Here is a 14,356-nt window from a genome sequence, read left to right on the forward strand (position 1 = left end):
AATATTAATCATGTTGTTTTAATGTAGTTTTTTGTATAGAGTTTTCTAGGTTTTTAAATAAGCAAACTGAAAAAACAGAAATTCCATCATGTAACATATTGACATCTACTTAGGTGATTATTAGGGCTGGAACCTTTAGATCCACCACACAGACCTCTGCCACTTGAGGTAACTGAGTAAAATAATCTGTCATCATTCTCTATCTGAATTAGCACCCACTTTGCCAGTGGGTTTTATAGATATTTACTGATTTCAGAGGAATGGTGAGACACAGGAATCTGGGGCTTCATTTTGGGCTCTGGAGAGGAGTGTGCTTTAATGGGCACAGACTTTTCTTCTTATGTCCCCAAGCTTGACCACTTCTGCTCCTTTGCCTCCAACCTGCCCCAATCCTGTCTCTTCCTCATCTGTGGCTCCTTGTCCCAGTCCCATTCTCCTCATCTAGCAAGTCTCAGGCTCCACTCCTGAGCTTCTTATCCCAGTCCTAGTCTCCCACCACCAGTCCCATGTGGTCTTTTTCCCACTCTCAATCCCAGTCTCCTTGCCATTTCAGTGCCAGTTCCCTCCTCCCAGCTCCTCATCCCCTCAACTTCCAGTCTCAAACTCCCTCCACCCCCCCCACTGGCTCCCTGTCCTATTACACTGCCTCCCTCTACTCCCCCCTCCCCCCCCCCGCCACAGTCCAGTTCTTGTTCCCTTTGCATTTGATTCAAGCAGTTTCCTATTCCATGCCTGGACCTGGCCCAACCTGCAGGAGCAGTTGTAGGGAAAGTCCTACTCAGTCCCCGCAACTCCAGACCAGAGACACTCAGTGTGGGCATAATCTTCTGGAATGTATCTGCAAAGCTCTAGGAAGTCTGTACTGATCATGTGTGAACTAAGATTTTTGAAAGGCTTATAACGTGGCTAAATTCGAACAGATCATGGGAATGGTAAAAGACACATCAACTGCCTCCTTGCTAAAAGTGAAGCCCCTGCTCCATAGCATGGATGCTGCTAGAGCTTCTCAGACAAAACGTCACCAAAATAAAAAGAATCAGCCTGAGGCAGATAGCTGGCATGAAAAATTTATTTCAGCCAAAATTGGTAAAGCTTGGCAAAGCAACTGAAAACATAGTCTTGTAATGGGAAGTGCCAGGCAACCTTAATATCAGTCCCACCTGTGATTTAAAAAATGCTGTGTTTTACAGTTATTTGTAGGGAAATTGAGAAACTGAATTATTAGCTTTTTAAAACATTGTTTCATTATATAGAAATACCATAAATAAATAGTTGCAATTTAAGCCCCATATCCTGCGAACACTTAAACGCATGAGTATCTTTATGCGTTTGAGAAGTCCTTTGGAGATCAGTGAGGGTACTCATGTGCATAAACATTTGTAACATGCGGGCTGAAGTGACAAAAAAATATTTGAAATTAGTTGTCTTGTCTATAAAATTCAAAAATCAGGCTCCAATCCTATAAATGCGTATGCAGGTCCATAATATGAAGTCAAGAAGACCCATGCATAAAGTTTAACACTTGCCTAAATGTTTGCAGGACTGGGATTTAACCAACAAGAATATCATTAAAGATGTCATACCCCAAATCCTGTGAGATTTTTTTCCTTATCTTTAATCTTTATACATCCCTTTCTAAATTGTACACTTGTTAAAAGTTCTAAATGTACTATCTCATTTATATTACAAAATCTGATAAGAGGAGTTGTTTTTAACAGGTCTATTTTTGAGTCTGAAAAGTGGTTGAGGCTTCTTGATGCTACTGCAGAATAAGAGTGAAATAATAATACAGGGAAAACTGATCAAATTGAAAATTAGTGTAAAAGTATTAAAAAGTCATTTTAAACTGTTTTAAAAATGTATAAGACAGTGTAACTAAGAAAGATCACCATATATGTTTATTGAGATACCAAATATGTTATACATTGGGGGTAAAATCCTCACCCTACTCTAAAACTCCCATTGATTTCAAAAGGGCCAGAATTTCACCCTCAGAGTTTTCTATTTATTTTCTCCCCTGATTTTTATCTATTTATAAAAAAAAGTTTAAATGGTACAAATAACGTTCAGGGGAAGTGGCGAGTGTAACTTCAATGTGGACATAAGAAACAACATTAAAAAACAACTGCTGATAGATTGTAGCATCTAGCTCACCCCTAAACCTGCTGAATCTAACTCATTCGCAGAGCTTAAATTGATGTAAATGCTTTGCTGCTAAGGATTCGTTCTGGTCACTTTCATTAAAATGTTGAATTTTTCTCTCCATGCTTTCTTTTGCAGTATTTGCTGTTAAGCAATACAATATGGTAAGGACTTTGAAATGAATTATATATCCAGACAACATGTTAGGTGTATTGATGAAAATCCTATGACGTCTTAGCATACATCATGAAATTTCTAACATAACTTGTTTAACAAAGGTTTTTTTCTAGATACCAAGAGTTTCATTCAAAGCATTTTACATATTGCATTACTTATCCAAACAGAGCATATGTAAACCTTGACATTTGTTAAAGAACCGAGGATTTAACCAAAAAAGACCAGAACAAATCATTAGCAGAAAACAGATTAAACTTCAGAGAAGTGACTGCTTAAAAATATGAACACACTAACCAAACTCAAGAGATGCTTTCAGCACATATTTAAACAAAAATATTATTTGGTGCGTACAAGCACCTGAAAATATCTTTGAGACTTGGAGCGTCACATAGCCAAAAACACACAGTGTTACTATAAACAAATCATTTTCAATAACAGCTTCACAATTTTAGAGGTATGAATAGTATGAGTTAAGAATTGTTCACGATTTTATTCCCACCTGGCTAACTGTTATAATTTACCACAGTGTTTAATTATTCTATTTAATAGACTTGTCTGATTCTATTTAAATGTAATACTAATCATACTTATTAATAAGGATATTCTTGTAGTTGCCAAACAAGTGCCAGTACGATCCTGTTGTTTTGCATTACAGTTTATTTTGTCACTATGTATTCATTTCAAAAACGCAAGGGCCTGATCTGAAGCCCACTGAAATCAATAGGAATCTTTTCATTGATTGCAGCGGGCTTTGGATAAGATCCAATACAAATTAATGTATGGAACACAAAATGAAGTGAAGGTATAATGATAACCAGTCAAAATTGTTTATTTACATATATTTAACAAGTGATGAATGTAAATGCCTCCAGCTATTTTGTCAGCAAAAGTTCTCTTTAAAAATTACTTGCTTATTTAGTTGTATACTAATCCACTGTCCATTCATTTCAGAGCAATGTTTTTCAGTGTAGAGAAAAGAAGCTATTACAGAATTCAATGCTGTTGTAAAATCTGTTCGTATTGTCATATAATAGGAGCTTTTATATATCATTAGCAATATCAGTATAAAGAGTTATAACTAACCCTGGAAAGATTGCAAATTATTGTTTATGTGTAAGGTCTGACACTGAGAAAGGGCACAAAGATAACAGCTGAAGGCCCACAGAATAGTTTTGCAAAATAAATACCTGACCATGCAGCCCTTACTTATGCAATTAGACCCATTGAGATTAATGTTTGCTTCAGCACCTTGGAAAATACAAAATGCTATACAAGTGCTAAGTATTATTTAGTAGAGATCTCTGGCTTTATCTCCCGAAGCTCCAATCAGTCATCTTCCTCTGTCTCTCTATTCTTTCGTTGTCCCCACTCTTGTCTGTTTGAAAAAAAAACACTTTAAAATAATATTCCTGCTTGGCCTCCTGTGGCCAGAAGGAAACAAGCAGCTACAAACACATATACCAATGAGGAGGAGGAGGAGAAGAGAAATCAGAAGAAAAAAGTATAAATAAACAGAAGAAACATAAACTGGGATTTCAGTTACCCATTCATTTCAGTGTGAGACTGCAGTGCAGAATTTCTGGGAATAAGTGGTGCTATATAAGTAAGGAATACTCTCTCAATTCAAAATGGTGTTGCCGATTCTGTAAGTACCTGTTGTGCCCCTGGATCTAGATGGGATTAGGAACACTGGAGATGGTTCTCTCTTTAGTGGAACGCTTCACTCAACAAAAGTTTGCCCAGGTTTCTATTTTGATAGTGTAGAATTAAGAGACAGATTAAATTAAAATTACAGACCGATTGACACCAAAATAACTAAATTGGTTTTAATTGACATCTTTTGTTATTTCGGTGCTAGTCTGTGTCTGGACGCTCATTTTGTATAAATGAGACACTCTTAATGCAAAATAAATGTGTCCATGCACAACTTTCACTGAAGTATCTAACTGTGAATTACAACCAAAACAGTTATTTCAGGGTCAATTTGTGTATAGACAATTCCTAGTTCTGCAGTGTCTGGCCTGCAGCTGGCTCCTCTTTCTTTTTCTTCCCCACAGTTTGTTTCTACATTCAACTCCAGGAAGGACTGGGATAAAATTGGGGTACTTTTCTTACTAGGCGAACTCCTCCATTGACTATCCAGACTGCCTCTAGCATAGATCACACAATCCCAGGGCCCAGTCTTTCAATCATGATTAATGTGTAAGCCAGTAGTAGTTTTCTGTGTGTAAAGCCTGCAGCATTAGTCTAGAGTAGGTATAGAAAAGAACAGGCTTCACTATACTCCTATGCCAATCTGACTTAATTCTGTGTTCAAGGGACAATCTTTAGGTATGATAAGGTTGTTTAATCTCCCTATCCATTCAGTCTTTAGCCTCTCTGCTAAGACTGTCAGTAGTAGTAGTAGTAATAATAATAATAATAATGCCTAATTCTTATATAGTACTTTTCATCAATAGATCTCAAAGTGCTTCACAAAGGTCAGTATCATTATTCCATTTTACATATTTGGGGAAACTGAGGCACATAGAGGTGACATGTCTTGTGTGGTTATTTTATAGCTTCCCTGAACTCCTGGGATTTTATAGTAGTTTGGTTAGTCTTTCCCTTCAGAGAGTAGTTGATTTTTTTTTAGCCACTAAAGAGCAATCCTTTGCACCCCATATAGGGATCTTGTCAGTTATGGAGGTAGAGAATGGCTAGATAATCAGGGAGCCATAATTGGCACCCTTACAAATCCCCCTCCTTGCTTCACGGAATATAAACTCAGTGAAACAGAGAATCTGGTCATGTAGAATTTTCTGGAAACCTGCAAAACCATCAAAAGACTGAGAGATTAATCCTACTCTGTGACATTGTGTAACTGTGTAGACTTTTTGAAGTCTGAGATACGGTTGCCATTCTTCCCACCAGGTTAATCACAGACTGTTGGAACACTACTTGTTGTCGACACAGTTTTCAAACTCTAAAAATTATTAAATTCATATTTATTTACAAAAAAAATTGGGGACTTTGGGGCAAGAACAGTTCATGCCGTAGTATAACATGGTTCCCTTCTGTCCAAATAGAAAGATATATCTCAATAATTTTGTAAAACATTAACAATTATCTTGCAACAAATTACACCAAACTGGAAAAAAATCTTACATTACCATTTCAGAATAATATTTCATAGTAATGGAAATGTAGTACTGTCCCTTCCAATTAATTGTGTACATTTGTATGTGGAAAAGCAGAAAACCCTACATGCAAAGATTTCTGAAGTCCTTCCACTGGAAATCAAATTTAAACAATATCGAAATTTACAAGCAGCTAATGCTATTAGTAGTTAGGGTGTGATTAATTTCAACTTTTGCTCCATTGAATTCTGTCCTTTTTGGGTGAACTTCCAGAACCATTTTGGTATGGAGTTTTTTTCCACGTAAAGAATATAAAAAGGTGTGAGATGGGGAAAGGAAAAAAATAATTAGTATCCCCACCTTCACCCATTTATATTGCTACATCTTATAAGAGAAATGCTGGAGAAAGACTGTCACATACATACAATAGCGCCAACTTTTTTTTTTTTAGTCTAAACATGTAACAATGACTTCCTCTTTTTCACAAATAAACAAACCATGTTCCATATTCTTAATTCTTCATGCCTTTTCTTCTTAGCAACTGTTCTTTCCAGCTTCAGAATCTCTCCTTCAGTTGAGAAAGAAACTTCTTAGTATTATTGATTTATTACACTTAATTTGTAACTTCAAAGAAATTATTGAATTTACCACTCTGCTGCTGTCAGCTTCGGGTATCTTCTGTGAGTACTTTGTCTCCAGGTAAAGAAGACCCTGAAAGTTTACAATAATCTCCATTAATTATTATATACCTTAACTCAACTCCTTGCTCCCTAATAAAGGTCCTGTCTGTAATAGTGACATTATCTAAAAATATGTTACCATTGGTAAGGTAACAAAATAACCCAATGTTGAGAGCCTTAATGTAGATGGGGCAACAGCTGCCACAGGCATTTTTGACACAATATTAATTAGGTCTACTGTAGGCAGTATCAGAAAAGAATTGTGAGGAAAAATTAAATAAGAAAAATATGTATTGTTTGATTAAGCCACACCTAAAAATCGGGGATACATAAAAAATATTTGAAGGGTCACAATATCAGGAAGAGAGAAGTGTTATTTTGCGTAGTGCATGACAGTATAACTAGGAGTAATGGGATAAAATTAAAAGGGGTGATGGAGACTTAATATCAGGGGAAATGTCCTGACTGTGAGATACTGTTAGACTGTAGAATAAGCTCCAAAGGGAAGTAGTGAGCCTGCCATTGCTTGGGACTTAAAACTAAATTAGACAACACACATATATATAACAGTGTACAATCCTGTTTTGGCTGAGATGATATAATAGGCATTTTTCATTTCTAATCTCCATGATTATATGAATGGCTTTAATGCAGCTAATTAAAATTGTTGAAAATAATGTATGGACTACCCAAAAAGGGTAAATTAGAACAGGTTCTATTGATAACACTTGTAAAATTTTGTTATGCTTGCTTAGCTTAATTGCTTGGTAATAGACACCTTAGATAACTGTTATCTTCGCCATTTTCCTCTCTGAGGATTTGCTACGCAATGTGAGATGTGTTACACAGAATCTGAGAGGATTTTACATGCCTAATGAGAGAGAGGGAGACATTTCTATCAATTGAAGTGCTGATTTTCTTAAAATAAAATTACATCTATGGCACTCTCTATATATTACTCTCTTGTATATTAAACTACCCATCTTGTCTCATGTGGCTTGTTTGTAGAAATCAGTAGTTGCATTACTTAGGTATTTGTATAGATGTTACTGAATACTGAATAACTTCGTAAGATTTAAAAGTTTTGGGGGGTATAGTGTCTTTATATATGCTTGTTGTCCCAGTTCTGTTTTCATCAGCACTAATGGCAAAACTTCCTTTGACTTCAGTTAGAGCAAATCTGACCCATTGTATTTGTACTGATGTATCAAAACAATAACCAATTAAATAGATAAAACCACCAAGCTTGTTCTTTGTGTGGTTACAAAACATCTTTAATTATAAGAGTGACTTGTTTCTCTAATGTATCTTGTACATATTCTTTAAAATAATTTCAAAATGGGCAGGGAAACTTGTTTGGAAACTACATTGCCTATGTCTAATAATTTTGCAGTTTATTTTCCAAAATACTGTATTATATTTACAAAATTACTGCTACAAGCTTCTTTTAAATCTTGAAATTACTTTGAAGAAAAAGCACAAAGACAAAAGACATAAGCTATGCAAAGATATAAACTACCAAATTAGACACGTTGATGGAAGAATTTTTACTTTATTGTATTAAAAATAATCTAATTTGGCTGGACTGATGACATATTTTCATGCCACTTGTTTGATTGTATAGCAAAGGACATATCTGCTTCAGAAAGAACACACCCGGGTCCATTTCGTAAAGAGCGGATATCGTTTCGAGACCATCCAGTCCAGCTTAGTGGGGGATGGGGAAGTGGCAAGAAGAAGGCAAAATCTTTGAAGAATTAGTTGAAACTTCAACATGCAAAATGTATGGAAAGCTGTTTCTTTTCAAGAGGTCTGTGATTATCAATTATTTCAGGATTCTACATATATGTTACCAATTAGATACAACGTTTCAAAGAACTATGTTAGATTTATTTTACCATACATGTTTTGCAGGTTTTTTGTTTTGTTTTTGTTTTCTGGTGATGATATTCCTTACATTCATATTTTGAATTTGCAGTTGCTTCTGTGTTCATGTGGTATGGAATACAGAATTCATTAACTTCTGTTACTATAATGTGATTTGTGGGTTTACTCATAACAACTAGTTTAGATGTATAAATGCAATAATGGGTCATTATTGAGGATGTATGTTAGAAACTGAAGTACTGATTTCTTATAATACAATAATAATATATATCATGTTTATACTTACGAACTGTGTTGTGAACTCTAATGCCCAAGAATGGCACCCTGAGAAAAGTCTACATGTATGTATTATTGAAGAAGCAATGGAAATTCTCAGCACATTAGAAACTTATAAAATGCTAGTATCTGTTTCTAGTAAGATAGAGGTGCATATGAATTCTAATACTAAATTATGTTAGTACTGTTCTGTTGTGATGCTATGGCAAGCTGCTAATATTTTATACTTTTAAGGACTTCTAACATTTTTTCCAGTGAAAAATTGAATTTACCATCCTGAAATTTTCTCCTGTGGTAGTGTAGCATTACATCTCTAGGTCAGTTATAGGCAGTCTCTATTTGTTCAAGTAATTAGACTCATTCAAACTAATGTGTGCATGCGTAAAAGTTTTGTGATACAGCTTTAATGAAGGAAGCCTGAGAAATACTATGTTTACCTTTAGCATGCTTGAAGTGGGTGCATAACTCTCATTGTTTTTAATAATCACTATGTTCATCCATAGACAGGACAGAGAAGATCGTTTGATTTGTATTCCTATTTTTTCAATGTTTTCTGTTTAGAAGGTAGAAATTGCTAATTGGATATAAAGAAGCAAGTCTTTGGTGATTCCTCATCTGTTTGCTTTCGTCTCATCCTTTCTTGTGAAGCCTTAAACTGCTACAAACTGAGACTGAAGTGGGAAGGCTAATGGGGCTTGAGATGTCAGTCAATAAAGAAAACATAAATTCTTATGTTGTCCTTGTTTTTGGCACATGGTGTAAATTCCATAAGACGTTGTTTTGTAAAGCGTCCATCATATTGTCTTCTTTTAACATCCACAGGTTAATATGGATTAGAAGTGTTTAACTTTATTGTCTTTTACTCTGAACAATCCAAAGGAAAGCTGCATTAATACTGATGTTTAAGGACTTTTACTATTCATATGCGAAGTCATGAAGCTGATCTCTGCCTATTTCAGTGCCTCATTATTTAAAAGGAACAAAAACGTTCGCTAATTTCTTATCATTTAAATTTTGAAAAAGATAAATTGCTGCTTACTCCATTGGGCCTGCTGTTCATAGCGAAGGCCAGTGTGACAGGCTATGAGTGAAGTAACTGGTGAGCCTGCACTTTGATCACTTAGGCACCAGTGAGTTTCCCTGGAAAAGGCTGATTGGGGAATATACCGCTAATTTGCTGATCAGGTGAGCTGAGGAGTATAAAAGAAGACACAAGAAGGAAGGGAGGGAGAACCTGGGTTAGCTGATCCCAAGTATGCACTGAGATCTCAAGGAAGGGAGATTCTATTTGTCTCTGGCTGCCCCAGACTATATTGGTGATGGGAATTATAAATAAATTCACACAAAATTGCTACTTACTTGAACAAATCTAAGAGGTTTCTGGGGCATCCGAGGGTGGGGATGGAGCATGCCACATTACACCGGTTACCTTATTCAGGATGAATAGAAATTTATCAATAGAACTGCCTGTGGAGTAAGCTGCTATCCATCATAAACAAGAATATAAAATGCCCATAAGCAGTGTGTTACAGCATCCAGTTCTTTAGATGTGTGCACAATTTGGTACTTGCCTGATCAAATACCTGTTTTAGATACTGAATGTTAATTTGAAGATCCAGATGCACCACTAAATGCCATGTAGATGCCCAAATTTGAAAACTATGACTACCGTTATATTATCAAGGATGGTACCTCTGCAGGAACAACCTTCTTCCATCACTTAAATAACATGGTTTTGAATATGTGCAGCTGTACAGTCACTAAGTAGATGTCTGACTATATGTTTTACGTGTGTATCAGCTGAAGCAGAGGTCCGAATGTAACATCTAGCAATTGATTCATTATGTGATTTAACACACACCCATGGGTGTAGCAGATGGCAATCTGCACCCCACTGCACATGTGAGAGCAGCTACAAATGAAGGGGATTTGTATTTCCAAATTCATGCTTTGTAAAGGGAAACTGTACCTACTTTCCTCAGGGCAGCATTGCAAATTTGCAAAAGTTAAGAACCCTCTCCAAGCATGAATAAAATGAGAACTGTTTATGCCAACTGATTTGGCATCATTGTTTAATGTACATACTATGTGATGAGCAAAATGATAGTTTTGTCTTAACTGCTCTACAACATAATCTGTGAGCAAGTACTCTGAAGTGAATTTTGTAACAAACTTCTTTGTTATAGTATTATACTTATTCTGCTATTCGACAACTTAGCATTGTCGTGGTGGTGTTTATATAGCATATCCACCCAAAAGTCAAGTATGGACTATGCCAAGATATGCTGCAGCCTTTACTACATAATGTTGCAATGTCATTATACATTGTATATCAGATTGCACAATTTGCTTTTTCAAGGAGCCTTATTATATGATCAGAACATCAAAGGGGCACTGGGTCTGGTCAAATATGGACAAAGGAGTTTGATCCAGCTCCTGTTAAAATTAATAAAAAGACTTTCATTGATTTCAATTGGAGTTGCTTTTATGCAAACATTTTATAGTGGAAGGTACACAACTTTGTAATGTCTGATATTATGAATAATAAGTATGGATGTCTACAGATGGCAGCATATTTATGAGACATGACATCTTTTCACTATCAATTGGGACCCTGTTCTTTACAACAGTGGTTTTCAATCTGTGGTCCACTGACCCATGGGGTCCACAAACTATGTCTAAGATGTGGGTCTGCACCTCCATTTGAGGTTCATAAATGAAATAAAGGTTGAGAACTGTAGCTTTACAACACAAAGATGTCAGATGCTACTTCCTGTATACATCAGAAAATACTTCCCAGTTAGGAACATGGTCAGAGTATTTTCAAGGAAACATTTTCCCTGGAGCTAGTTCTATTTTCTGATGTCAGAACAGGAATGTGCTGAATGAGGAAAAGCTGATATAGACTAACACTGACCCTGTAAACTGAAAACCCTTCTCCTCTCCCCATTAGTGGTTTAGCAAACCCACATCCACAAAAATCCAAGAGCATAGTCTGTTAGAAGTTCTATTGTCCATATGGTGCCCCAGCACTCGCAACAACAATCCACCAACATTTCTATCTAAAGCTTATTTTTCTTTGTACATCCTATAAATCAGGAAGAAAAAATTAATGGGAATAGCCACTTAAAAATTCTTCTGCTGAGTGTATAGAATACATTCTCAGAAACCTAAAAATGCAGTGATTCCAAATTATGTTGGTCATTTCAATCCCAGAAATATACATGGGGAGATTTGTTAATAACTGTGTCATTTACCAAATCGATTTGAAAGACTTTTGAAATTTTTACATGTATTCTCCTCTGATCCAAACACTGAACTCTTTTTGCCTGTCTAGCTTACAGCTATTTGATTTCCTTCAATACCATAGTATCTGAGCTCATAAAATTAGATTTTTTTAACTACCTGTTTATTTAGAAAGTTTTAACAGGTTTATAGCTATTTGAATACTGCTAATCAAAACATCCTCAAATGGAGAGACTGTAACCAAAATTGAACATTATTACTCAGTTAGACTAAGATGTGTCAATGATGCTCAAATAATCTGTGCTTGAATGACCAAGTACCATAATTATATGTCTCTTGTTCACGATACAGTCCATTTTACTTGTATAGTAGACAGTTATTAAACAGTAATCTTATTTTAACAAGAGATTATTCTTCAAAATGCTCTCTTCTTTTAACTGATCCCCATTTAACAAGGCACTGCTGTATTTACAGAAAATATATTTTGGTTGATACAAAGAAAAAAATATTCTACAGCTTTCTTTTCATGAAGGGTTAGTGCTGCATTTTACCTTAATGGAGAATCATAATTAATTTTAACAGGCCTGTCCCTTAAAGGTGGTTCTACTGTATGATGCTATAATTTTTTAAGATGCTCCCATAACTAGGATCCAGATCAGTCCACAGATACACAGGAGCATAACTACCATTTGATTGCCTACTGCACAAATTACAGGCACTGCAAAGAATGTAGTTGATTAACAGCCCTTTGATTTCAGTGTCACAGCATAGTAAGGCAGTCATGGAAATGTGTATTTATGGAGATACATTCTTTCCTTGATGAACGCCAAAGTTACTCCTATTAGCAGTAATGGAAGCCAGGTTGTACTGGAAGGCGATACCTTAAAGTGACATTGTATAATGAGAAAAATCCTTATGAAAACTAGTTTTTATTGGACGTCCCCAATAATACAGAAAAGAACTGAACCATATTATGCATGATTAGGTTGCCAAATTTCCAATCTTAGATCAAAGCTGTTTGTACTAAACTGTACTAGCATAGAAGTCTTACAGCAGCAATCTTTGTTGCTTGTTTTATTTTTTACCTGCATAAGTGGAAAAAAACAGATTATCTAATTTTAATCTTTTTAAAGACTTATGAAAAATATTATCCTGGCTTGGAATGGGAGTTTTAAACCTAGTAAGACAAGGAATCAGATTCAGCTCTGATTTACAGCCGCTGCAGGCCTAAAAATTGATAGTGGAACCCATGACACATAATTAACTAGAGTCTGTAGGATACATTAGATAAGACTGGGATACTCGAGGGAATTGGGCATTATTCCAGTCTAAAATAGAAAAGGAAAAATTGTCCCTTCTCACACAAAGTCAGAAAAAATGGCCTTTTTGTGTGAAATTTAGGGAAAAGACCTTCAGCCCACCTGAAGATTAACACATCCCTCTATTCTAGCTCAAGGCTGCTGACACTATACCTTATAGGTGTGGTCTTGTAGTAGTTCCTCGCCCTGTCCCCAACTGCCTATCTACATGTTGTGCAGCAGGGGGAAACTGATCACAACTTGTAGAGGCTCTGCCTAGACCCTCTTCCCCCCAACTCACTCAGGCAACTCATGGTGGTGCAGAGGGCCATGTATATGCAGTTGGGAGACTTTCTCTATAAATACTGAAGCACTCCTGACATTTCAGCCAACCTTGCAACTGTCTTGGAATTGCCAGTAACTTGAACAGAGACACTATGTAATCGACCCTAATCCTTTGTTGGACAAGCCTTTTCTATGCGGATTTGAAACTGACAGGAGTAAAATTGTGAAGAGGAAGCATGTATGGGTTACCTGTATAACAACATACAAATAGATGCCTATTTATGGGCAAATGAGTGGACAGGTACACTTTTTGATAGTCTAGCTAAATAATGTTAATAAGGCAAGTTAGCAAAATTCTGCCGGTCCCATGCTCCAATTGATTAAATTATTTGTGTTTTGCTGGGATTTGGGGCTGATTGGTTGTTTTGGAACTGGAGAATTTTCATTTGGTTTTCTGTATTTCCTTTAAGCATCAACATTTACTTTCCTGCACCCACATACTAAAGAAAGCCAATAACCACTGATGTCCTGGTGGCCGAAATGCAGTGATCTCTTCAATCTTTAGGGGCAATTGCGCAAGTACATTTTGTGCCGTAGCTGATATTTGATTGCGTAACTCATTATGTTGAAAGACCCGTAAGACCCACAACGCAGTTAGTTAAGACTTTAAATCAGCTCGTCTGGTATTTCTCTGTACAAACCAATTTTCGAGGGAAAGTTGTTGCTATGTAGCTAAGGCTTTGTTAATTAAATAAGCAATAAGAAATAAAGACAGTAACTTCTGTATTTTTGTATCGGTGTTAATTGTCTACTGCTGTGTGTCACGATTTTTAAGAGTATTAAAAAAACAAGGTTGATTCAAGTTGCTGTTGATGGAGATAAGCTATTTTCCGGCAGGATGACTGTAATAATACCTGTCATTTCAACAGGACAGGTGTTCTGCCATCATAATCATCTGCAAGAGATTAAAGAGTCTGCCTATTTGCAAAAACACAGGACTAACGTGAATTCTTTCTCTGCCCCGTGTAATGAGTTCTTTGTATTTCACCTAATTTAATTCAGTTCCTCAGCAATTTTCTTTTAAAAACAATTTTCTTAATGTGGGAAACGAAGAATGCCTGCCACAGAAAGCAAATACTATTAAGCAGATGATGGAAGTGGAGGCAGTCCAAGAAAATTAAACAGGCTCAACTAAATAGTGATTTCTAAAGACTTTTTCCCCCTCCTCGCAAATAGTTTTTTTTAT

The 14,356-nt window shown here is 36.0% G+C and overlaps 1 protein-coding gene across 2 annotated transcripts in view; it reads left to right on the forward strand.

Moving 5' to 3' along the window:
• Window positions 1-14,077, forward strand: part of LRRIQ1 (leucine rich repeats and IQ motif containing 1) — a 158,422-nt gene extending 144,345 nt beyond the window's left edge. The window contains exon 27 of one of the 2 annotated variants that reach the window (XM_065559974.1): window positions 7,743-14,077. In XM_065559974.1, coding sequence (XP_065416046.1) covers window positions 7,743-7,879 — 137 coding nt within the window. In that variant the 3' untranslated portion in view covers window positions 7,880-14,077. The remainder of the gene's footprint in view (window positions 1-7,742) is intronic. The other variant, XM_005279152.5, reaches the window with a different exon arrangement.
• The last annotated feature ends 279 nt before the right edge of the window (window positions 14,078-14,356 follow it).

The sequence above is a fragment of the Chrysemys picta genome, chromosome 1 (genome assembly GCF_011386835.1).
Source record: "Chrysemys picta bellii isolate R12L10 chromosome 1, ASM1138683v2, whole genome shotgun sequence".
Lineage (NCBI taxonomy): Eukaryota > Metazoa > Chordata > Testudines > Emydidae > Chrysemys > Chrysemys picta.